The 27809-nt window shown below is 38.2% G+C and overlaps 1 protein-coding gene across 1 annotated transcript in view; it reads right to left on the bottom strand.

Annotated features, from left to right (window-relative positions):
• LOC108050656 (neuroligin-3) overlaps positions 1 to 27809 on the bottom strand; it is a 95383-nt gene that overhangs the window by 11442 nt on the left and 56132 nt on the right. The window contains 5 exon segments of the mRNA XM_044457400.1: positions 607 to 643; positions 1246 to 1638; positions 2006 to 2203; positions 3238 to 3522; positions 26626 to 26789. Of these exon segments, the coding sequence (XP_044313335.1) occupies positions 607 to 643; positions 1246 to 1638; positions 2006 to 2203; positions 3238 to 3522; positions 26626 to 26789 (1077 nt within the window).

Raw genomic sequence — 27809 nt, forward strand, 5'->3', positions numbered from 1 at the left:
ACAGCTAGAAGGAAGTGTTTCCGACCCTATAAAGTATATATATTCTTGATCAGGATCACTAGCCGAGTCGATTTAGCCATGTCCGTCTGTCCGTCTGTCCGTCTGTCTGTCCGTCTGTCTGTCTGTCCGTATGAACGCTGAGATCTCGGAAACTATAAAAGCTAGAAGATTGGCATTTTGCAAGTAGATTTTAGAAGTTCCTACGCAGCGCAAGTTTGTTTCAAAATGGTGCCACGCCCCCTTTAACGCCCACAATCGCTTATATACGATTTTAAAAATTTAAATATTTCGGAAAAGTAAAAATGCAGTTTTATTGTGTTTATCAATACCTATCGAAATGTAGAGAATTTTTCAAATCGGACCATTCGTTAAAAAGTTATGCGTGATCAAAATTTCTATCTCCATCTCCCTCGCACTCCCTTTACCTGAGTAACGGGTATCTGATAGTCGGGGCACCCGACTATAGCGTTCTCTCTTGTTTTAATTATACAAAACTGATATTTTAGTACATTTTTCTTTGTGTAATCTCACATATGTATGGGTTTGTGAAAGGGGTATAAGTTAAGGTAAAAATAATTAAGCATTTTCCGGCCTAACCCAACTTACCTTGACAACTTGTTAATGGCAGTTTTTCTCATTAATACTGCATTAATTAAAAAGTCCGCCGCGAGTTGGGTAAGCGAAAGTGTTGTTGTTCATTCGTGCAGGCATATGTGTGAGGAAACATCATTTTCATTTTCATCATCATCAAGAACATCATCACCATCAACAGGAACCGAAGGAATCGTGTTGAAGAGAAAAATGGAGAAGCGAAAAAATCCACTGCTTTTTAATTTATTTTAATTATGCAAAGAAAATGAGAGTAATTTGCGAGTAAACGAAAAAGCGTCCAGATGCACTTAAATAATTTTTAATTTAATTAATTAACCCCTGGAAAACATATTTTATCTAATTAACTACTAATTATTTAACCATTATAATGCGCTATTACAATGAGCAATCTGAAAAGATATATGGCCAATAGGGTGTTGAAAAAAAAACTTACGCTCACCGTCTGCAGTAACTGTACTTAAGCCCCAAAAAATGTACGAAAAAAACACTGTTTCTATCCTTCTGATATATGCGTTAAATACTAAGGAAGGACCTTAAAATATTCACTGAAACTGCGAACATTTTTGAAATAGACTTGCGCCCCTGTTGCTACAGCCGTGGGAAAGTCAGTCATTAGGGCACTCCATAACCTACCGATATTCTCGAGCTGACCGGGCGTTCCCCACCCGCCGGCAGCCGCGATTCCCGCCTCGCCGCCCAGTCCGTTCCCGGCGGCCGTCGACGCCTGGGCCTGGGCCTGGGCCGCCGGGGAGCCGGGGGCGGGCGGCACGTAGTCCCCGCCGTCGATGACCACCCCGTCGATGCTGGGTCCGAAGGCGAAGCCGAACTCCGGCGGGCGGATGGGCACGCTGAGCAGCTGGTCCAGGGTCTTCTCGCGCAGGCACTTCATGAGGTGGGCGTGCGGGAGGTCGGAGGCGCAGTTGACGTGGTGGGCCACGATGGCCGCGTACTTGGCCGGGTTGCTGACCAGCGACCAGGGCGCCAGGCCCGAGCCGGACATCAGGATGGCTCGGTTGAAGAGCAGGCCTTGGGATGAAAGGACAAGGGGGAAAATCGAATGAATAACACGCTGCTCATTAACTGGGAATCTACAAATCAAAATATGTATTTGATTTAAATCAAGTTTCACAATTGTATGTAGTCGTTGGGTCTTAATCATAACAGTGAGACAAGGGATTGAAAACAAAAAGCTAAAGAGTTAAAAATAGGTAAAGTAAACCATGTTCTTGCTGTAGTGTTTACGAGGTGAAAAAGTGTAAAAACCACTTTTATGATTTCAATAATATTATTTTGCTTTCCGTGTGGCAAGTGGATATGAGGGGCTCCACCATCACCTCCCCGCATGACCAGTTTGCCCAGTCCAGGTTGTCCAGGACCATGAGGACGTACTCACCCTCCGGCACGGCCATTGACGAGATGAGGAAGTGGACGCAGGCCGCTCCCGTGCCGTGTCCTGCGAGGGTGATGCTGTTGGGATCCCCGCCGAAGGACGCGATGTTCTCCTTGAGCCAGTGCAGCGCCGCAATGATGTCCATCAGGCCGTAATTGGCCGGCAGCTTCGAGTAGCGGTCCGTGTTGGCATTCAGAAAGCCTGCAAATGGGCAAATAGTGGCCGGGTTTTCCCGCACTTAATCAGCAGTTTTCCTTGCGCGCCTGATTGGCTCGCGAATGGAAATTTAATCGATTCGCCGCGTACTCGTGCAGTCAGCCAGTCAGCCAGTCAGCCAGTCGGTCGCTTTGCCTATTTAAAATGTCAAACGCCACTCTTTTTTTCCGCAAAAATGTGCAAAGTCACGCGTGCAAATCATGATGTCAGCACTTCCGTTTCCTCTGCAACAACAGAGGCGTCGGCAGCGGCGGAGGGAAGGGGTCGGGTTGTTTGGGGAAAGGGGCAGAAAGAAATGGTGGCTGGCGGCAATGAGGTCACACTAATTTTGCCTGTGCATTTGAATTTACACTGAGTTTTGGGCAGTGCACAGTGGTCTGAACTACCACTTCAACCCAGTAAATGTTTACTAATACCAAATAAAATGTAATATTAATTAATTTCTTTCGAAATCAAAAAAAATTTATTTTTTCCTTGCTATAAGTCAACATTAATTTAAGTATTTAGAGAAAACTAATTTGTCAATAGGTAATCGGTTAATTTAATCATTTAAATTAAATGAAAGATGGCGAAATTTTGTCAGATAAGTTTTTATAATAGTGATCTGCCTTTATTTATTTCATTATCTTCTATTTGCATATAAAAGCAAACTATAATTTAATTTAATAATGTTCCCCAGTCTTTCTAATTTCATACTAATATCCACTGTGCGCTGGTGTATTTTGCGCCAGACTCTAGCTAAATTAGTTAGATTATGGAATAAATGTACGCCTCGTAGCTGCTGCAGTTGCTACAGCTGCCGTTGTTGTTGCTGTTGGCGCCGGAAGTGCAGTTGATGTTGCAACTGGATGGGAAAAGAGGTTGGCTGGAAGGACGAGGGGGTCGATTGGTTGGCGCACGTTCGCGCCATTGCACTGGCCTCGCTCGTCCTCGCATATCCGTCCCGCTGTCCTTCGTACTTTCGGTCATGCACTCGGCATATCAATTAGCATTAGGATTTGACTGTGCAGAGCACTTACCCAGCACTCCGAGGCGATAATTTATGGTTACCACCAATATTTGTCCATAGCTGGCCAACACGGATCCGTCGTAGGGATTGCCGCTGTTCCACTCATACGACTCGCCGTGCACGAAGACCAGCACAGGATACTTGACAGCACCTCCACTGCCACTCCCACTTCCAGCCGACGAGGAGGATGACGACGACGAAGAGGATGAGCCGGAGCCGCCACTTCCCGATGACGAGGATGACGGGGAGCCGGCGGATGAGGACGAAGCACTGCCCGAGGAGTCACGCGATCCAACTGTGAAATGCAGAGAAAACAAATTATCAGTATTAAGTAGATGTTATTTGTTAATTCGTTAGATGTGCGTTTGAAAGTAAAATTTACGATTCATAGCGATTAACGGTAAGTTCCTCTGTCGGTTTCTCAAGAAATATACGATTTCGTAAGACTTGAAACAAAATTTTTGTTACTGTTAAAGTACAGAACTAAATGTCTTGGTTATAAGTAAACTTTATCTAATTAAGAACGAGGAGCATAGAATTAATATCAGGTGTGAATTCAAGAATATACATATAACAAAACTTAGATTTTTCACTGTGTAACGAAACAAAAAAATGTTTATTGACAGCTGCTCAATTGGAGGAAACGACGGAAGTAAGGGACATATAATGGGAAAGCACAATTGAATGTCTTTCCTGCGGAATTCCTAAAGAAATAATTAAAGCCTACAACGAGGGAAATAGATTAGCGGACCTTGCCTTTAAAGAGTCAGCTGAAAAGCCAAAACCATTAATCAAGACGGCTTGAGAAAACAGGTAAACAAGACATTAAATCAGGTCTTCCATTGACTCGATTCCGGCGCAAATGAGTCCTAAGCCTCGAAAATAGCCAAATTAGACGTAAACAACTCTTTTCCCGTTCGACTTGTGTGACGGAAGCCGAAAGTCATCGAAGGCTCTCCAGGTCTAGTGGACTCTAATCGGAACGGACACGTTTTCGGGCTTAGGATATTTACGTATTGAAAGGCTTTTTCTTAAGATGAAATAAATGGGAGCACGGAATTGATCCCTTTTTGCTGACGTGTGTATGTGAAGTAATCCTAAGATGGGTGTGAGCTGTTGAAGAAGCACATTGGGGGATTAGGGTGCAGAAGTTCAGTCTTGCAGACAGGATACATATATTTTAAATATTAAAAAAGTAACTTATTGCTTTAAGATAACAATTTCTAGCATATTTTTAAAAAATATTTAGAAGCTCCGCGTCCACTAATCACAATCTATGTACAATAAAAAAAATGAATTGGTAAAACTTAATAAAATTGATCATCCTAGATAGATTAAAACATAAAATAAATCAAGTGTTTTTAAAGTTCTTCAGTCAGCAAATTAAGTCAATGCCAATTGAATTTCTTTAAAAAAATAATCTATCTTTTTACTTCTTATGCAGCGAATATTTTTATGCCTTTATTAAAGCCTTAACTATGAAACCCTGTACTGCATAATAAAAAGTAAAACATTACTTTAAGGCCACCTGCAAGTCAAAACTAAACTCACTTTGCAGCAAAGAACACGAAATCGCTCGCAAAATGCAAACATAAATTTATCTTTAGAAAAGAAGGAAACGAGGAGGAAAGCAGAGTTTGTGCAGCTGCATCTTTGGTAGATACATATCGCATGTATCTGAGCTAGTCAACATCAGGCGAATTTGCACCACCCCCTCCACCCACTACACACCACCCACACCGAACAAAAGCCACAACAACAAGCATAACAAAAGCAATATGAGCACGGGTTTCTCGCCTGCCGCCCACATAGAAAGTTGCTCGCTGGAACAAAAGAACCTGCTTATCAAAGCGGAAAAAGAGTTGAGGAGGCGAGGGGGCTGGGCTTGGTGAGGAGGAGGTTCTGCTACCAGGAGTTGCAAGAAGTGGCGAAACGGGCGCCATACAAAGGCCGAAGGAGGAAAGCAAGTTACTGTGTCACTGACTTTTATAAATAGCGCGAACAAAGACCGACTGGTGGCACGTGTGTGGACCCCGGGCAAAGAATCGAGCGGCAGCCACACCATATATAGATACCTATTGAAACCTGGCCGAAACCGGGTGTGAGCCAGTCCATGTGTGTTAACGTGTCAGCGAAAGGAAACCAATGTCAATATCTATGGTGAATCTTCTCGCCTTCATGTCACAGCGGTGTCACAATTCTCACATTTCGAGCTAACCCAATGAATTTTGTTATACTCGGTTAAATCATTTGAGCTCTTGAATTGGGGTTCTGTTGAGTTATGATAAGTACACATTATAATCATTGGGTAGTTAAGGTAGTTTAAACTATGCTCAATTCTCTAAGTTTGGGAGCGCATGAAGCACCAATGTTAGGCGCAAATTAATTGCAACAAATACATCAATACATCAATAAAATTACACTCAGGGTACGGCAACATTACTATCGCTGCTGTGAATCTGCTTTACAATATCGGCAGGACAATTCATGGTCTTCTACAACTCACCTGAGGATCATTTTATAGCATTAAGAGACTACAACGCCAACCATACGCACTGGGGATCGTGGCTTGTGGCGTCCGAGGGCTTTAAACAATACAACTCCATCGTAAATGTAATCAACAAATTGGTCAATGATTCTTCTGGCAGCCCTTCCAGATCTTATACATTTTGCTGTGCCAAAAAACCTCTAATAAGTGCCAAATCCCTTTCGGACCTATCGAGTAATCCGATGCTCGCCTTAGTTTATAACTCTTTTTCAAAGTCCTGAAATAATTGAGCACCCCGACAGGCTGACATCGCACAGAACTAACTGGCTTAAACACATGAAGTATGTGAGTTCACACATTGAACTAATCCAGAGCTCAACATAAAGGTCGACATCGATGACCTGCTAATGCCCTGCAAAATGTAATCGTGGCAACAACCAAATCTTAAGGACTAATCAGCAAGACGAACGGCTTGTTTTAGAAGAGAACGGTCTGTAACGGACTTGTAGCTTGCTTTTGCAGACGCGCCAAAGTTTTTAAGAAGGAAGAGGCTCATAAGAAACTATTACCAAACAGCACAATCCATTCAGCAGCAGCTGAAATGAACGCCTTTACCTACAACAAGAAAGGAAAGCTAACTTCGGGCGGAGCCGAAGTTGATATACCCTTGCAGAATACTCTGTAAATTATATTTTCCAAAATTATTCATATGATGCATTCTTAATACTCATAAAAAATCCCAACTTCGTAACTTTAAAAACACCAAAGTTATGGCATTTCCGATCAATCAGTTATATGGCAGCTATAGGATATAGTCGGCCGATCCTTATAAAATTTGGTACGTCAAATTGATTGGCCAAATACAAAACACATAGAAAATCCCAACTTCCTAACTTTACAAACACCAAAGTTGTGGCATTTCCGATCGTTCAGTTATATGGCAGCTATACTATATAGTCGGCCGATCCTTATAAAATTTGGTACGTCAAATTGATTGGCCAAATGTAAAACCCATAGAAAATCCCAACTTCCTAACTTTAAAAACACCAAAGTTATGGCATTTCCGATCGTTCAGTTATATGGCAGCTATAGGATATAGTCGGCCGATCCCGGCCGTTCCGACTTATATACTGCGTGCAAAGGAAAGAAGGGTGTGTGCAAAGTTTCAATTCGATAGCTTTAAAACTGAGAGACTAGTTTGCGTAGAAACAGACAGACGGACAGACAGACGGACAGACGGACAGACGGACATGGCTATATCAACTCAGGAGGTGATCCTGATCAAGAATATATATACTTTATATGGTCGGAGATGTCTCCTTCACTGCGTTGCACACTTTTGACCAAAATTATAATACCCTCTGCAAGGGTATAAAAATGAACGCCTTACACCTACAAAATTCATTGTGATGTCGAGAAGAAATGGAAAAAACAGATTGTAAAAATATTATTGAGGGCCCGACACGATCCGTTGTCGTACAGATCCAAAGTCATTTCATACTGTTTGAAAAATGCGTTTTAAAGCTCATAATACAATTTCTAAGAGTCCCGGCACATTATTTTGCAATCCGGGAGTAATATGGAACTATAAAGCAAGTCCACTGAATAACATCAGAAAAAGAATCGCTTTCGAACATCTGGAGTATTGTAGGGGAATATTACTTGATGTCTTTCCATTATTCGATTAAATCTGGCTTGATGCCCTTATGCATAAAATCAAAACGCTATTGCCAGTGTGCACTCATAAGTTTATTGAATCGTATCTGTACAACAGAGTCATTTAATTGAGATGTAATGCATCTAACGACCTCATAACTAGAGCAACATTGGTATTTAAGAAGTGGCTATCAAACAGGCGTGTACAAATAATTAAACCATTAGCAGGCAATGGGGTCCTCAACTAACCTTAAATCGTAGGCAGATACCCTAAGTCAGCGATGAAACGCACCTACCTCGGCTTCCATCTCGACAAGCGTCTTATTTGGGGAAACACATAACACATAACACAGATGTCGAAAACGCAGCACCAACCTCGACTATACCATGGTATTTTCGGAATTAAAAAATCATTTACTTAATAAATGTTTGAACCTTTTTATATAACTTACTTTTACGAAACAAATCAAGTCAAAAGCATTCAAGAGCTAATAAGGTTTTAGTTGAAATTAAAGCATTTAAGGCATTTAAATAGTTTGGCAGTTGAGGACATAGCAGTTTAGCTTAGATAATTTGGCGGCATAATTGCCAAACATTTCTTTATTAGTTCTAAGGGAACTTTTAAGCTGTAATCACCTATAAATTCCAAGCAGGCCGCAAAAATTCAATTCCCCCTTGAGTCATTACAGTAATTTGAGGCCAGAAAGGTTATTTCCAGAGCGGGAGGTGAAGGGAAAGCCACGTAACATGCAAACAGCATTTAAAACTTGTCTCCAAAACTTCCGACCACCCGCACAAAAACCCGACCAGAAAACTTTTGTTGTCATTTCAACAAAAATGGCGACGTTTTCTGCAAGTTGCAGCCCCCGGGGGATGCTACTTACAACAACCAGAGAAAAAGGAATTAAACTTTTATGACTGCCCCCGAGAAGAAGTCAGCACATACCCAGATGCACTGAGAACAAACGGAGAAGTATTTTTCGATCATAGAGTGTAAAATAACATAAAACGATTACTAAATGTACGTGATTATCAACATGGGTTAATTATTTATTTATTATTATTTTGAAATAAATTTTTAAATCATTATCATATATGTATAAACACCAATATATGTTTTTGTTTAAATAATTAATGGTAATTTACCATTTATTCCTTGAACTAATGAAATCGTGTTCTTGAGCAAAGAACGATTTTTTTAACGAATATTAAAGAGTACACAATTATTTAAAAGTTAAATAATTTTTTTTAAAACCTTTTTATCTAATCTTAAATTTGTTAAGCAGTTAATTTGTTAATACATACAAATTTAAGCTCGGTATTCTATTATCTCTGTGTACTACGGATCGCAGACAGACATAGTTTAGCAGGGCTCGCCCACTTTTGCCTCGCTGTAAAAAACTTGTACAATAGTTTTTGCTGGGTGCTTGGCAAAAAGTTTGCTCCGCATAATTTCAGCAAATGTAAATATTTTGTAGGAACGCGTCTACAAATATGTGTTTGTCGGGAAACTAATGCGACTTTCGGGGCCCACTGTCGGGGTTGTTAATAAGTTGAACATGTTTTAATTTACATGCTCACGCTGAGCTCTGGTTGTCATTCAGTCAGCCATTTACTTGCGACCGGCAAATCACAACTTGGATTTCAACTTTTTAGGCAGTCTCGTCTGAAAGTTGCCGCTGGGAGTTGCCGTCTTTCTGAGCAGTGTCAACAGTTCTGTGTTATTTTGACTGGCATAAGTTTAATCATATTTGTGGCGTGTGAAAATTTGTGCTTTCTCTTTTCAGCCAGCTAATAGCAGACATTTTCTTGCGACATTTAGCCAAATGTTGTCAGTGTGAGACTAAATGGAACTAAACTGATTGACACTAAATATGGCGACTGGGGAAAGGACAAAAAAGGATTAAATTTATAAGCCAGATGGAAAAAAAGGAAAATTGAATAAATTATTTAAGCTAACATATCCTTCTTAAAAACCTTCAGTGCGAATATAATTTAATACTGATATGTGGATTGTTTTTATATTCTTCTATCAATTAATATTTAAATGTATACTATTTTACTAACTAGCTCTAATATTAGCCTATATATATGTTTTATATACTTAGCTTTACTCTATAATCATCATTATATTACAAACAAGAAAGGAAAGCTAACTTCGGGCGGAGCCGAAGTTGATATACCCTTGCAGAATATTCTATAAATTATATTCTCCAAAATTATTCATATGATGCATTCTTAATACTCATAAAAAGTCCCAACTTCCCAACTTTAAAAACACCAAAGTTATGTCATTTCCAATCGTTCAGTTATATGGCAGCTATAAGATATAGTCGGCCGATCCTTATGAAATTTGGTAGGTCGGATTGATTGGCCAAAAATAAAACCCATAGAAAATCCCAATTTCCTTACTTTACAAACACCAAAGCTATTGCATTTCCGATCAATCAGTTATATGGCGGCTATAGGATATAGTCGTCCGATCCTTATGAAATTTGGTAGGTCGGATTGATTAGCCAAAAATAAGACCCATAGAAAATCCCAACTTCCAAACTTAAAAAACACCAAAGTTATGGCATTTCCGATCGTTCAGTTATATGGCAGCTATATGATATAGTGGCCCGATCCGGCTCGTTCCGACTTATATACTACCTGCAATAGAAAGACAACTTTTGGGAAAGTTTCAAGCAGATAGCTTTAAAACTGAGGGACTAGTTTGCGTAGAAACGGACGGACAGACGGACAGACGGACGGACAGACGGACGGACAGACGGACATGGCTATATCAACTCAGGAGGTGATCCTGATCAAGAATATATATACTTTATAGGGTCGGAAATGTCTCCTTCACTGCGTTGCAAACTTTTGACTGAAATTATAATACCCTCTGCAAGGGTATAACAAGAGAGAACGCTATAGTCGGGTGCCCCGACTATCAGATACCCGTTACTCAGGTAAAGGGAGTGCGAGGGAGATGGAGATAGAAACTTTGATCACGCATAACTTTTTAACGAATGGTCCGATTTGAAAAATTCTTCTACATTTCGATAGGTATTGATAAACACAATAAAACTGCATTTTTAATTTTCCGAAATATTTAAATTTTTAAAATCCTATATAAACGATTGTGGGCGTTAAAGGGGGCGTGGCACCTTTTTGAAACAAACTTGCGCTGCGTAGGAACTCCTAGAATCTGCATGCAAAATGCCAATCTTCTAGCTTTTATAGTTTCCGAGATCTCAGCGTTCATACGGACAGACAGACAGACAGACGGACAGACGGACATGGCTATATCGACTCGGCTAGTGACCCTGATCAAGAATATATATACTTTATAGGGTCGGAAACGCTTCCTTCTAGCTGTTACATACTTTTGCACGAATACAATATACCCTTTTACTCTACGAGTAACGGGTATAAAAATGGGTCTTAGTGGAGTTTAAAATAACAAGCTTAAAACTGATTTAATATAGAAGTATATTACCAATTTATTGTTTGAATTAAATTTATTGAAAATGCTTTTAAGAACCAACTCAAAAGTAATCTTTACTAAAATTTAAAATATTCCAAAAGTTATTTTAAGAACTAAAAGGACATGCATGGTCTCATATTTTTATTTGCCATGTCAGGAGTAGTCCAAGTGCAGTAGTCTTAGATAAATAAAGTGCAATATTATGTATTTTTTGAATATGTCGAAGGGTTTTTTCTATCCCATTTTCCTGTACATATATTTGCCGTAAAATACCCGCAAACAAAAATTTAGTTGACAAACCACTCGAGTATGTAGAGCAATTTGTCGATAATAAAGTTGCTGCTATTGAAATTCATTTTCTAGTGTGCTCACACAATATTGTATTGCTTGTTTTATGGCACACACTTTCACACCCAAAACAAACTCAATAAAAAAAGTAGGAAAATAAAAGCAGGCGGAGAAGGAGAAACTTTGTCTGAAAACAGCCTTCAGGCGACCAAAAACTAGGTGAAATCAATATCCTCAACTCATTTAGCTTGGCCTGCTGGCAGCCGCATTGTCGTCATAGTTCCCCGACTTTCCCTTACCCTGAAGAAAACCCTTTCAGTTCCTGCTCCCCAAACAATGCTACTTGTGTTCGAAGGAAGATGCTACAAAAAAATCTAGTTCATTTCACTTTATGGTAGTTGTAGCGAGAAAATTTCATTTCGCTGAGCTTCAAGTTTAGTGTCGTCCTTTGTTATTTACCAAGTATATTTTCAAGTACAGCCAATTCTGATCAAAAGGAATAATATAGCTGGATAAGTAAATTATTTGCTTAAAGCAAATTGTAGTCAAAATTGTCACTACAGCAATGTTTATGTGGTTAACAGGAATGAGATCTTAATAAAAAAATATTTTGATTTCATAATTTGTAATATTATTTTAGAGTTTTTATTTTATCATTTATTTAATATTAACCGCTGTATTAAATGTTATGGTCTTTTAAATTCAGGTTAAAAAAATATTTAAATGATATTATTTTATTTACAAACAGACTTTTTTGTAAGCCTAACCAATTTTAGAAATTGTTTTAACGAAAATAGCCGTAACCGTTAATTTTAAAATTCAATATTAATATTTCAATACCGTATTGTAATAACGTACAAACTAACATTTTACTGTAAATTCCCCCAAAACAAGAGTTAAGTTTTAATTTGTATTTAAATTCACTTTTTATATTTTTAAAGTTATCTTATTTTCTAAGATTAATCCCTAAAACGTTTATTCTACAAATATCTGATCTCCATCAATTTATTTTCTTTATTTTTTTTTGTATACTTTTGGCTTTTTGTTTTTATCGATTTAATAAATTGCAAAATCGCTGGGGCGTGTGTCTTCAATTTAAGGTTCATTGAGCTCTCCGTCCGGCGAATGTTTCGCTGGGCCCGAGTTATCCAGGTGACACAGTTACGGTCACGTAAGTTTTCCTTTTCTATCATTATTTTTTCGACATTTTGCACTTTATGGCCGAGCTGCTGGTCCTCTTAACTCCTGAACCAAACCTGTCCCAAACTGTTTCGCCCTGTCCTCCTGACTTTAGCCTTTTAGGTGGCGAGTGCATTTTCGGTTTCGTAGTTTATTACTTTCGCTTAAGTTTTTATTTTCCTCCCTTTTTATGTTTTTGATTCTGCAAAACTTTTCAGCTTCGACAAATGAATGAAACTGGTTGGAAATATTTTCGATATTTTTTCAGTTCTTTTCCGTCCCTCCTGTAGTTTTAAAAAGCTTGTTAAACTGTTGGCTGCGTTATGGGGGCTTAAGTGATGTAGGAAGATTAACACAAACATGTTTGGGGTTTCGGAAAAAGGAACACATGAAGTTGGTAACTTTTTCCCAGCAAAAATCCGATAAGTGAATTGAATAATTTAGTTAGCAGACAAGATATAAATGGGGATTTCTGGTTATGCTGTGGAAGGCAGGAAATGTTTTGCGAAAAATTGTTGGGCAAAAGTCAATTGGTTCAAATACCAATTAAAGTTCCTGTGGTCAGACTAAGAAACTTGATTTTCCACTTAGTGTTTGTCTCAAATTGCATGAGTGAGTAGGCAAATGTACTCGTAGATGCAAAAAGTCATTCAAACTTAAAGTTTTCTGGGCGGCAACTTTTCCACAAAATGTATGAGTGGAAAGTTTTCGAATGCTTCCAAGGAAAGTTGCAGATGTTGAAGTTTAAATTCCAAACGGCAGCTGGAGGAAATTCTCTTCTAAATGAGCCATCTAATCTCGAGTAATCTGTGCCCCTATAATGTTAATAAACCCAACGGATAAATTCTCGGCATTTAATAAATTGCACGCACTTGGCGAATAGATTAGATGGAACAGCAGGAAACAAAGCGAAATGTCACAAGCGAAGGAGAGATGAAATTATGATTTCGTCATGCAAAATGCGGCTAAACACTCATAAATAAAAAACATAAAAGCTCATAAAAGAAATATGAATGCGTCAGTAGGAGCGGGAAGTATGAAGTTATCACGTGACTCCTTACGCACATTGCACGCCATAAATTACAAAGTACTTTGCCCGCCAAAACTCAATTTACATTCATGTACACAACACCCAAGCACACACGTGCTCCTCACCCACCAAATGCCCTTTGCTTCCTCGCTGATAAGCCCGAAATGAATGAGAAGAGTGCGAGGGAAAATGCGACGGAAAATGCTCTGGGAAAATGCTGGGAAAGCCAGCGCCGGGCAAGTGTGAAGAAAAAATTGTTGCATTAAATTAGGCGCACACAGAGAGTGGAAAACTTTACGATGCGTCACTTGGCCCACGCCACACTTAAATGCCGATAAATCATTAAAAGAAAAAATAAAGGAAAAGCGCTGGGAAGACGAACCGAAACGAGTCAAATGCAAATGGAAAATGTTGCTGCCAACATTGCTTGATATTCTTTTTTCGCTTGTTGTTGAACTTTTATAACCCACAAAATACGATTTTTATTGCCTTGGCCCTGTGGCAGCGTCTGGCACTTCATAAAAATGTAAAATATTATGATGCCTCCGGACACGTTCACTCAAAACGCATTGTGTGTGATGCCTTCGAACTTTTTTCGAATATTTGCCCTGGCCAAAAAGGGAAAATCCAAGCGTAAATGGTAATTTCTTTTGGAATGTCATCGTCATCCTCAATGTTACTGGTGGGAATCATTACCCTTTCGGGTTTCTTTAACGATGCCTTTAGCTCGGCACCTGTAACCCTAACCAGCTCCAGATGCCATTTGCAAGCTAGTTAAACACATGTACCGACTTAATGCAAGCCATCCCCGCACCCTGCGTATACGTAATAAATTGCACTGCAGGCCAGAGGAGCCGATCGCAAGGGAGGCTGGATCTGGGGCAGAAACAGAACCGGGCCACTTAATCTTAATGCATTCTACCGCTTAACTCGTGCACAGGCTTAACTCCTGCTTAAGCCAGCCAGCCGCTTTGCATACGAGCGCACAGGTTAGAGTGCATTTTAACGAAACCAATATGCGGCAGACACCTGACTTCTAAAAAAGAAATGTGGGCGAAAAACGAAAGCCCTTAGAGAAGAAGTCCTTCACGGAGAAAAACATTTAAGAAACTATGTTTATTGCTCGTAAAATCGCAAAGGTTTACGGTTAAACTTGTAAAGGGGATTATTATACAATAAAACTATTTAATCAAGGAGAATTTCTTTAAATACTAACCTCGAACTTGTGAAATAAGATGTTTGTTTAAATTAGTTCTTCTTAAATCTTCAGATTTTGTTATTAGGCAGTAAACGTTTGAAATTCTTATTCATTTACGGAGTTTTTAAGCCTTTTTCTTAACATATACTATATACATTTTAAGTTCATTTTTTCCAAATTAACAAAACCAAATTAACAAAACCAACTTAACTAAACTAACTATGGTTAAGAGTCAAAGGTTAAATTTAAGGTTAAGAATTATTGTCAAACTTCCTTTACTTTGGCTTTCTAATTTATATATGTGTAAAGTAACGGATACCACTATTTTTTACAAAGTCTCGAAACTATTACAAGTAATTGGTAATTTCCAAGAGCACCGTATTAATAATCACCAAATTTTATTATAACCTAAAATAGGATTTTCCCTGAGTGTGATGCTGCTACGGGAAGATAAGGGGGCTGGATGGGTGAGAGAAAAGTATCTGGACCAGAAGGGAGACTCGCTGTGGCTCCTGGCCCTGAATGTTGTTGCAAATTGAAATATGCAATTTGTCGTGAGAGATTTTGTGTGGCTTTGCCGCTGACTTCGACTGCAGTTCCTGCTGTGCTGGGTCCGCTTTTCCTTTGCCCTCACCTTTTCCTTTCCTTTCCATTCCCTTTTCAATTTCAACGTATTATCGGTTAACAACATTATGTCAGCGTTCAGGCGTAAAACTGCTTAAGAAAATTGCGGACTGGGAAAAAAATGGAGAATAGAAATTGGTTGGCAGTCGTTTTGAAATCGAAGCAAGTGCTTCGCCACCTTAATAGTTTTTTTCCTCATTTTGCGTCCGGACCCACAGCAATTTATGGTGATCGAAGGGAGGGGGAAAATCTGCCACATAATTGCGTTCCAGTTACATTTTGTGCACAATCCTCGAGCGCGCTTACTTTTCTGCATTTGTTGCAGCCCCGTAAATGTGTCATACATTGTGTCCGGGACACCAGGGCGTATGCATAATGTGCACCCTATTTACACTGGGGCCTTCTTCTTTGCATTTTATGCAGCTTTTTAACGACTCCTCTAGAGTTTCGCCTTGTGCCAGCCGGGGGAAAAGTCCGCACATAATTGATGGCCTGCACATGGCAAGCTCATCAATAACTAACATGACGTATGTGTTATAAACAAATAAGCGCAAAAACCCATCCATCGTCGGCATCATCAATATCCGCTAGATACGGCGAAAAATTGTCAAAATATTAATGGCCATCAAGTAGTTCGGTCTCCTTGTTGTAGCAAATTTATGTCTATTGCTACAACTATTCGAAAGCGTGTCTTCCGCCGCCTCCTTCCCGGCCTCTTTGATTGATAAATTTTCTTTTACGGCTGCCATTCTTTTTGTATAAGCCGTGTGTGTGTTGTTTGCTTGGCCATTTTATGTTACGGCTTCGTTAGTAAATTATGGCCACTTCCGCCTCTGCTGTCTAATAAACTGAGCCGTCATATGTTGTGCGTAAGTGTGTGTGCGATGGCTTACTTACGAGACTCCTGCCATCCTGCCGAACTTCACTTTTGTTGGCCACCGAAAACAAATTGACGTAAGTCGTGTGTAATTTATAATGAAATATTATATACGCTCGTTTGGCAGTTAGGCAGTCAAGTGTACTGGAGGTAATAAATGACAGTGTGTGGTGTGATATCTGCCGTACTCTTCGTGATTCCGAGTGTTTGAGCGGCAGTGGAGAGTATTTTCCTAGGCAATTTAATCCGTGTCTTCCAGGAATCAGAGAAGTCTCTAGATTAGATTTGACAACTGATTTTGATTATGCAATCGATTAGGTCGATTTAAAGCCAGCTCTTGGAAGTGGAAGTCCTGATGCTTTTGAGGAGATAATTCTTTCAGACGTTAACGAGGCCAAAAGACTTAGGTTGATTAACTTGGGATAATTGAAAAACCTTGACCTTTTGAAGTTTGAGTTAATTTTACATAACAACATTTTGGCCCATAGAACATAGAAATAGCTATTTGCCGTCAATTACTTTTACAGGAATTAAATTATGAAAGTACAAATTAGAAGTTAAAAGGCTGGAAACAAACGTTACAAATATTGCTTTACAATCTGTAAAGCAGCAAGACACCCACGTATTTCCAAAAGCGGCACTTCGTCCTTTGATAACCCGCAAAACTATTAAATTGCCATTTTGTTTGCACTAAAACTGGGATTAGTTTGCGTGCAGTTCGTAATGCAAAGTGGGCAGGAAGTCTTAGGAAGTTTTTCTGTTACACATATTAGGCAATACCGCAAAATGGAAAAGTCAACTGTTCATTTATCCGGTCGACTGGGGCCAACAGCTTCGATTTTTGTGTGTTTGCCAACATGCCGCTACTAATTCATGGGTATGTGTCTAATGCACTGCTAGCATGCAAAATAGCAGTCAGTATAACGCCCTGTAATTAGACCAGGGCACGCTAAGTGCCCAAACACAAGGAAATAAAAAGAAAATCAGGAAGGAAAATCCGGCGGGGGAAAGGAAGTGACGTCTTGGGGGAAACGCTTCAAGTGCATGCAATGAGAGTTACTTTCCGCCCTTCTTTCAACGGACTTTGTTTCATTTCCCAGTCCTGTTTGCTTTAGCTTGGCACATTTTCTATTTCAATTTGCCCTAACACATTATTTGCCCACTCCGGAAAAGTATGTCCTTTTTTGGAAAGTATTCCAAATTGCCCCCAGAAACGGTGGGAGGCGCATGTAGCCAATTATGAACTTTGACTTATCAATTTCTTGGAAACTGACCACACATACTAAAATGGTCAAATTCTGTTGGTCACATTTAATGCGCAATTTAAATTCAATGCCTTGGGTTCCTCCTATATGTATAGCTCACTTTCGAGGGTCAAGTGGCCATTGAAAAGGTGAACTCCCTTCGACCATTTCGCCGAGATGTGACAAATTTTTCATGCATATTTTATGCTTCGGCTTCGAGTGTTCAATGGATGTCGTAGTGTGTGTGCTTGCTTGTGTTTGGTGGTGTGTGTGTGGGTGAACCAGGGTTTATGACACAAAAATACATTTTTCAGAAGGTGGTTTTGGGTGGCGGCTGGTCTTTTTTGAGTGCGACTAAAAATAAGGTTTACGCTTTAAAAGCCCAATTTTCCGTGTCAATATTGAATATTTAAACATTCAAAAAAAAATGAGAACATAAATATAAACAACGGAAAAGCATTAACAGTATCGAATTTAAAGTGCTCTACAAAGAGGGAAAATAGGCTGATTTTAAATTGTTTTTCTTTAACTTTTGAAGATTGAAATATATTTTAAGCAATACACCGATTTTATATAAACTTATTTTTAAAATATTAAAAGTATTCTTTTTCGAAAAACGCAGCAAACGGTACCAAAGTTATTAAATTTGAAAGATTGTTTGGCCATTTTTAACTCCAGAGTAGAAATTTCGATGTACTTTTGATATATATATGATGTAAAACATCTATATAGGTAAAAATAACAAATATTTAACTAAATCAAATGCAAAACCTTACAAAGAAAAAAAATATTTTTCGTGAGAAAACTTAATAGCACATATATTTATTGTTTACATTGTAATCGTCGACTTTCTTAGGAGGTATTTTTGTTTGTTTAAAAATCAGAAGAAAGTCATTAAAAAGTTAATAACTGACAACAATTAAATTCATTTTCCGAAAATTATTTATATTTCTTACTACAGCCGTCTTGCAAAATGTTCTTTATTGCCAAAAGCAATTTGAGTAAATTGCGTCAAAACTTTTTGGATGAGATAAACTTCTGTAGTTATATTTCTTAACTTATTTAATATTTTATGACATTTCATATTTATTGATAATATGTATATTATGAAAACTGGAACGCCTTTTTTCTATTGCACGAATACAACTTACTATTCTCTTCAGAGATGACCGGGTGTAAAAAAAGCCATGAAAAAGAGTATAATAATATTCCCGAAATATAAAAAAATGTCATAAGTGTCGTGCAACATTGTTTCATAACTGTGAAAGACAGAAGGAAAGTGGAGAAATGTCACACGCACGCTCACATTTCAAACATACGTATACACAAATGGTGGCCATCAGCAGTTTGCCATACATACATATTGTAGATTTATTGATAGCGCTCCTCTTTCACCCAACCAAGAACACAAACACATATGCAGTACCCATCTGCACAAAAGAAAAAACCCTAAAAAATAAAAATGCTCACTCAAAAATGTTTGCACTTCTTTAACACTTTAACAAAAGTTTTAGATGTTGAGATCAAGCCGTTTAAAAGTCAATTTTCATATAGTTTTTTAAATAGTAGTACTTTGTTTTTTTCTCTTAAAACTACGATATACTTGAAATTAATTTGAAGTTGAGAAACATTTACAATGACAATTTAGATAAGGGATCAGCAAAAAACGTAGTGCGCAACAAATTAATTGCAAAATAAATTAAATGCCCCCAGCTCCGTAAAATATTTACAGCAATTTATTTAAATTAGAAAATTTCACACTGCAAGAGAAAATGGTTTTGTAGGCAAAAGTCTTTTTAATTAAGTCGAGCTAACAGTAATTTTTGACACAAAATATGATATCTGAAATTTTTGATGTTGAAGGTGCAAAGTGTTTTGTTTAATTTTTTAAAACCAAAAATTTGATTTGTTTTTTTGCAAAATTGATGAAGGAATAGCAAGAGCTTTTTGTTTGTTTTTTTAGAACCAAAATTATGCTTGGTTTTTTACAAAATCGATGAAGGCATTCCTGTCTACATTTGTTGGCAATGCTAATAGGCATTGAAATGCATTACATTACTTTCTAATTTTTAAAATACAGCTGTGATAAATTTTTTTTTTTAGTGTATGAACTCACGCAAGCACTCATAAATATGCACACATACACAATCAACGTAAACGTTTTCAGTTAAAGTCAATATGTAGTCAAGCGCTTCGTTTATAACACAAAGTTGACAAAAGTTTCCGACGCCTTTTTCTGCCAGCCGCTTTTTTTGTGCTCGGTATTTATGGCTTCCACCATCACTTGTAGGTAGTGATTCCAGAGTTACTGTAGAAGCTGGTATATTTGTGTGTTGGCGAAGCCTAGAAAATTGCAATCGCAAGCAGCAAATACAATCAGCAACACAAACGCAGACAAAGTCCCATCGGAGAAGTTACTGTCTATCTCGACGAAGGAGTTACGCAAAATGAGTGATTTAATGCATGTCCTTGTGTAGCAGGATGGGATTCCCCTGTTGGGAATCATTGTGGGACTTTCAAGCACTGTTATCAGTCTGACCAGATGAAAGTACAATTACTTAATACTAAAAGGAGATTGAAATATAATGGGTCGGGAGAATTGGTTAAATAGTAATTTTTGGCAACCGGACTAAGTAAGTTATGAGATATATGCTATAAACTTAAAATATTAAAACATTACATTTTAAACAGTTAAACAATATGAAATGTTATCAGGGGTGCTTTTCGTTTCTGGTTAATCTTATTCCAGGGTTTTACAAATGCAAATATAACGTTAATTAAAAAAAAGATTAGGAACGTCAGCCTTGAAGGGAATTATGGAATTCACTTGTAATTCTGGTCGAATTCCATTAGGTTTGCATTTAAATGGACCTTTTAATTATTATTGAAAAAGTTTTTTCAATGTTTTTAAAGCTGTTCCTGAGTCTTGCTTATCAGTAACCTTAAAATTGTAGTTCTCTGAATGGAGGATTAACATTTCACGAGTCCGATTGCTTTGCATTGACAAATCAAGTCAATGCTTTAAGACATGCAAATGCTGCTGAAAAACTTTTCAAACTTGACACTAAATGGATCGCAGGGTCTGGGGGAAATAATAAATGTAATTTCAAAATTTTCCGTTTCCTACTCCCTCGTTGCGTTTGGCAATTGTGTCTGGTATAAGAAAATGAGCAAAGTAACCTCATTCTGGCTTTTGCCCGTCTTGTTTCGCCCTATGACCATCTCATCCAGCTGCAATAACTGCTGTGGAAAGTTTAGGGGAGCAGACAAAGTAAAAAGTTTACTTGTTTTTCCTCCATTCATTTCTTTTCTGCTGTTTTTTCGTTGGCTGCTTTTGTCTGTGTTATATCAGCTACTCCTGTGTGGGGGATTGGCGCACTGCCTCTATTTTTGGCCTTCATATACATAACTCTTGTATTGGCGGTATTCATACGAAAAAAGTTAAGAAGAACTTCATTTCCGTGTGTGACCAGAAACACGCGCCAGCCGGCTCTCGTTTCGATTTCCGGTTCCGCTTTCGGGACTTACTGAGTCTGACTTATGCCCCCGATTGCGTGTTGAATGCGGCACGCACTCGGGCACACATCAATTCCTTTGCCCCTGCCACGCCCCTGCTCTCATTAATAATGTATTTTCGATGGGTTCGGATCCCCGACTCGATTGGTTTAGGGAATAAAGGCAGGAGTGGTTATAATCAAAACGAAATTGGTGCACTGAGGAAAGAATTATTTTCAACGTCTGCCTTTAAGTTGATGTTTTTGTTCTCAGTTTCAATATTTATATCCTACATATTATTCAGAGTTTTTCAAAAGAACTTCTAACTTTTTGACGAAGTATTCACCTTTTAACTATCTGCGCTAACACAATTTTTTGAAGGGGTATTAAAAAAAAATATATAAGTATATTTATACCCAGAAATAAGCTAAGTCTAAAATTAATTAGCATTGAAAGAAGATTAATATGTTCTAAAGTTTGTAATAAAAATATAAATTCCAGCTGTTATTATTAACACGATTTCAATTGGCGTACCACACAGTTTCGCATTGAGTTATTTTTAAAACGAAAACTTATTGTTGACAAATATCGAATTCAAGAATCCACTTCGCCAGCAAGCAGTGGTTTTTGTAAATATTTGTTTATTTTGTGGCTCACGCAATCAAACAACCTTTTGCCAAAACTGAATTGGCTTATTGGATTCAGCCGAAAAGAATAGATAGACACAAAAGAAAAATTTCATTACGATTTCAAGCACAATGCTGTCATAGATTTATGGAAAATATAGATGCATCCGTTTCGTATGCTCCAATATTTTCTAATATAAAAGGTCAAGAAAGTCATTGGCATAAATATATCAATTGGTCAATGGGCAAGAAAGCCCTCTCATAACGCGCCATTAAGTGAGGCTTGAGGAGGTTAATCACATGGAAATGCTGAAGATTAGAAATTATGACATTAATTTCTCCACATTTCAGGGATGGAGGGTAGAGGTTCATTTCTCATTGGGCAAACAAAAGTCAGTTAAGCACAAAATATGGCCGGCATACAGCATTCAAACAGCTGATAAACTTGAAATCTACACACGAACGAGCAAAGCCAGATGAGGGTTCAAACCCGGAGGGGCACGGTTTTGGGGAATAAAAAGCCCAATGGACTTTTGCCTGGAAAAGCGGCAAATCATGCTTAATGTGGCATTTGTATGTTTATTTTTTTACTTTTATACTTTTTCCTTCTACGCTTTTCCTCAGCGAGAACAAGCCCGGGACTTAAAAGAAAACGCCAACGGACGCAGCAGCAACAATAATGCCATAAAAAGGCAGCAAATAAAATAAAATGAGACGAGATGAGATGAGATGCGAAAAAGGCCAAAATGAAGCGCAAGGCCAAGAGCAGGACGCAGGCAATAAGCAGTGGCGCTGGCGAGGAGCAAATAAAAGCCACAGAGGCGAGAAGGGACTTCACTAAGCAGCAGCCCAAAAAGAGAGCAAAGCCAAGATGATATAAATTTTATTGTCATGTCCAAGTAGATTAAACTAGCTGCATATCCGTCCGAGTCCAGAGTCCCGAATCCCGGCTCCTCCATCCCGTAAACGGGGCTCAAAAAGTAGACTACAAAAAAGGCACAAGAGATTTATGTCCTTATGTGTGTGCCAGTATGGGAATGAGCTTCTGAGCGGAGTAAGGATAACAAAGAATATTTTTCACTTTTTACGCAGCATATTCATACAGATTCGGACATTAAGTGGGGCCCATGTTTGCAACAAAAAAGAGCTTCAGAATCTCTTATATGTTTTTGACATTCAGCATTTAAAAAAGAACACTTTGATTCGTAGATATTCGCGGAAATAACACGAGCAGTGATTGACAAACATAAAGCAATATTCAATTGTTATCATCATTAAGTATCAAGATTTTTCTCAAAAACCAAACTATACTTATAATATTAACGTAGGCAATTAGAAGAAAACTGTTTCATTATTTTGTCAATTTTTGATGTGCAAAATAAATACGTAAATTTTTTTTGATATACTGCTGGAATAATTGAATCAAATTGGTATTTAGACTATTTATTTTGAACTTGCAATATTTTTCTTTTTCGAAGGCACCATTTATTATAAGAAATAAAACCAAACTATATAAATTATTGTGGTAGTTCGAAAATTATTTCAATACGAAGTCATTTCTGAGATATGCTCTTGGCCTTTCTTACCTTTTAATTTTTAAAAGCTGGGCAGCTTTTAATTAAGTTTTTTCTTGTGTATCCTTGCTTGGTTCTGAGATTGTGTTTTTTCGTGACCAGTTAAATTATCACGCACATCCATCCCTGATTGTAGGCGACTATCAACCCAGGTCAATCTTGGATCACTTTTCTTTGCCTATCTTGAAACATATTTCGCATAACCCAGCACAAATAAATAATGATTTATGCTTCAAGGTGCTCTTCTGACAGTTGGGAAACCCAGGGCAAAAAAGGGGCCTCAGCTCATTAAGTTAAACTGTCAAAAATTTACATATTCTTCCTCTCTTTTCTTTCTTCCTTTTGAACGATTTATTATGAAATGCTCAAGGACTCGGATTGGTTAAGGTTGTTATTCCCTTGTAAATGTATCCTTATCTCTCTTGCCTTTGCTGTGTGCAAAAAGTTTTTCTGTGTTTCAGGGTCTGCTTATCCAATTATCAAAACCAGACATTTAATTTTCCCTTTTACTTGCTTTGCCCTCGACAAATTGCTCGTTCAATTAGCTGCCCTTGAAGATGAACATTGCACTCGAAGAACGTATACAGTTTCCAATTCAATTTAGGACCGCGTCTCAAGTTTAGGGCCCAAACAATTTGTCATAATTTCCCAAAGAAAATAAATGCGAAAAAATGGAAACTCTTGCAACTCAGCAAAGTTGGCACGCCTTCATCGGCAGAGACCTTTCTGCCATCTGCTGTCGAAGACAAATTGCAGGTAAAATGTAAATTTTCCAGAGCGAATCTTTGTTTATTCTGTAGGTATTTATCTTTGTTCATTTTTCATGCTGAGACAAGGCGACATTTTTCTTATCAGCTAGTCAAAAAAATGCCGTTGTTATAACGACATAAATTCATCTAATTGGACACTCCTAATGGAAAAATCAGTCTGTGGAGGTTGAATGGTATTTCAATAGAGGGCACAACGAGTTTTGGAAGGACAGTGCGAGAATGAGTACAAGGGTAGAGCAGTAAGCTGGGTTGGAGTTTCTTTTAACTAAAAAATACCAATTCAAAATAACAAGTAAGTACTTACTGAAAAAATGAAAGCTTGGGTATACTGCGAAGAAAGTTGTAAGAAATCCATCAAGATCAACCAAAGCTCAACGCACTTACAGATATACGACGAATTTAATAAGACAAGCCAAGAAATATTGTTTTGTTAAATTACGCTGCATAAACAAGCTGTTATAATAACATAGCAGTTATAAATGTCAAAAAGCCATGAAAATGTATCTTAATTTCGTTTAGTTAAGGAAGCGAGCTGAGCAAATACACGAGGTACTCGCCCTGGCGAACCGAAAGTTAATTGAAAGCCAGCGGCGAAATCAAGGCAACTGTCTCCTCGAATGATGGACGACTGCCTTGCTGAGGAACTGGCTGACAGACTGAAGGGCAGTCACTCTGCGGCTGAAACTCCATTGCCGCCGAACAGTATATTAAATTTAGCTCTTTACGCGCTGATAGACAATCAAATTTACTTCGATTCGCAGTGCACTTCTTCGACTCCTCGGCTGACAGGTGCCGCGCTGTTTGAGTTCCCAGAGTTGGCTCAGTTGCCAGAGCTGGCCCAGTTGGCTGAGATAACTGACTGCCTCTGATGGCTCCCATTAAGCCCGAGTTACACGTCCCGATTCCCCACGGCCAACGCTCCTTTGGGTTTTAATTAAAATGTAATTTACAACCCTGACGTACGGCGGCGGCGTCTACGTTTGAGTTTGCTGCTGTTGCATTTCCTAGTGGCCAACTTTAATTGACTGCCAAACAGACGGGCGGACATCGGGATGGATCGATGAATAAGGTTGATTTGTATTGAATATTTAGATAGCAAAATTCCTTCTCCCGTTCAAAATTCAGCAAAAGGTAATCTTTTATTAGGGTTTTCAGGTCACTGTTTAGACCAAATTAATGTTATTTTTAATTGTTTAATTAATTGTCCTTTCACAATTTTTCAGTCAAATTTCGAACTTCTTTTACAAACTTGAATAATATGGTGTTTTTATACCCTTGCAGAGGGTATTATAATTTTGGTCAAAAGTGTGTAACGCAGTGAAGGAGACATCTCGGACCCTATAAAGTATATATATTATTGATCAGGATCACCTCCTGAGTTGATATAGCCATGTCCGTCTGTCCGTCTGTCCGTCTGTCTGTCCGTCTGTCTGTTTCTACGCGAACTAGTCTCTCAGTTTTAAAGATATCGAATTGAAACTTTGCACACACCTTTCTTTCCTGTGCACGCAGTATACTATATATGTCGGAACGGCTGGGACAGGCCGACTATATCCTATAGCTGCCATATAACTGATTGAACGGAAATGCCATAACTTTGGTGTTTGTAAAGTTAGAAAGCTGGAATTTTCTATGAGATTTATATTTGGCCAATCAATCCGACGTACCAAATTTCATTTGATCGGAAATCTCATAACTTTGGTGTTTGTAAAGTTAGGATGTTGGGATTTTCGATGGGTTTTATATTTGGCCAATCAATCCGACCTACCAAATGTCATAAGGATCGGCCGACTATATCCTATAGCCGCCATATTTGTTAAGTTAGGAAGTTGGGATTTTTATGAGTATTAAGAATGCATCATATGAATAATTTTGGAGAATATAATTTACAGAGTATTCTGCAAGGGTATATCAACTTCGGCTCCGCCCGAAGTTAGCTTTCCTTTCTTGTTTAATATGAAACTATATTATTAGCTTTTTTTGATTTTCGTCTAAAAATCAATAAGTGTCCAATTTTACTTAAATTAACACCAACATACTTAGTTCTATTTTTAAATTATATAATTTTAGCATTTGGTTCCTGTCCATGAGGTAATTTTAAAATATAGTAATTTTTAGTTAATATAAACCATATCAGATAATTCGTATTTCTTTTTTTGTGATCCTAATATGTTTTTTGTAAATTGTAGTATATACATATTACCTTCTTAACAGGCCAATTAAAAAAAAAAATTCTTCTTTCCCATAAGGAAATAAATAAATATTTAGGTCGTTTTGAATAGTAAATTTAGATATGGAATTGTTTGTTGCTCTTGTGCACATTTATAATCGCACTTAACATAATTAACAAGTTGTGTTTTACTGAATACCAAGGCACTCTCTCAGAGCTCAAAAACCAAATCAACGGCAGACAAATGGGGCAAATCGCTTTGGATTTTCTCCAGTCAGGACCAGACATACTTTTAGGCATAAATTTGGCCACTTTGCGTTCGGGACCTTGGACCATCCCAGCAGCTTAACTTATTTTTTTTGGGAATTTAAAAAATGCCAAAACATTTGTCCATTTACGTGCAGCACGGGGGAAGAACGCGTGCAAAAAAAGACCAAAAATATCGAGATTTTAAAACTTTACCATGGCTGACCCTTTTCCGGCGTTGGCCTTGGGGATTAACGGAGGGAAGAAAAATTGAAGCGAGTTACCCCAAGCCAGCCGTCTGCCAATTTATTCAAATGCCTTGCAAAGTGCTAAATAAACAAGACTCAGTCCCCCGGCATGGTCATGTCATTTTTCTTGGTTTTAGCTGGGTGCCAAAAAAAAACAAAAATTATAGCACACTTATTTGGTGTTAGGCGCAGCCCCTTTTACCCCGCACTCACCTTGTATGGGCACATAAATATTTAGATAGAGGCAGTCCTCTGATTGATTCTGCAGATAGGGCAGCAATCGCTTCAGATACTCCAGTCTGCCCTTGGGCATTCGCTCCAGGGCCGCCGTCTCGTTGTGGATGTCGGGCAATCTTTGCGGGCAAACCGGGCTGAATCTGTAAAATCAAAAAAGATTTCAGTGCCAGGCTAGTCAAAGGAGAAAGTTTCTCTCAAGGCATTTTGCTGGGCTTAAAAAGGTTTCCCCGACCTGATAAAAATAAACGAAAAAAGTTTTTCGGTAAATAGGCTTATTTTTATGCCCGGCCTCGAATGTCGTTATAAATAGATTAATTTGCCAGAATTGTGTAATCTTCGAGGGGTTTAATGATTTGAAGAGAGGCCAAGTCAACGTCAACTTTGTGATTGTCTTTTGGCCGTAACAACTTTTTGATTTCAAAGCCAAGTCTGCGTTTTAATTTCTTTTTTGGCTTTTTTTGTGTCCCCCGCTCACTTTTTTTGCATATTCCCCTTTTCGACCAAGGCTTATTTTCGATGCTGGAAAATTGGTTTTCGATTCGGCTCTTATCGTTCGATTTTCCCTCTTCGCATATCTCCCTCTGTGTGTGCACTTGTGCAATTTACTGATTTCTCCCTCTATTCCCACATACAGGCCATGCAAATGCCAGAAGCGTTCTCTTTTTGGCCTTGCGCTCATTTATGAATCTGATGGGGCTCGGTTTACACAAAAACCAACCGGGAGCCTATAAACTAAGAAAGTTTCATGAAGTTATATTTAAAAAATTAAATTATACTACATTTTATATAAATGCACTTGTTATCTATTTAAATTATTGATGTTTTTGTTAATAATAATAATTAATATAATAATTTTGGTCACATGTTTGTAGAAAAAGAGACAGTGTCGGCCCTATAAAATATATATACTCTTTTACATACCCAGGCGAGCTTATACAATTATGTCCGACTTTTTCAATACCGTTTGCTAGCTCACTTCAAGGACTTGAAATAGTATTCTATATGCGAACGCAGATTACGTTAGAACACGCTGCTGATCAGAGGTATTTATCCTAAAGCTGCCATACACTCAAATTTATTAAATTTAACTGTTTTTATGTAATTACCCACTGTCTAATTTCATACCAATTTCGAACCAATATCTTAAGTGGTAAATCAAT

This window comes from Drosophila rhopaloa, unplaced genomic scaffold (assembly GCF_018152115.1).
Source record: "Drosophila rhopaloa isolate 14029-0021.01 unplaced genomic scaffold, ASM1815211v1 contig_155, whole genome shotgun sequence".
Taxonomy (NCBI): Eukaryota; Metazoa; Arthropoda; class Insecta; order Diptera; family Drosophilidae; genus Drosophila; species Drosophila rhopaloa.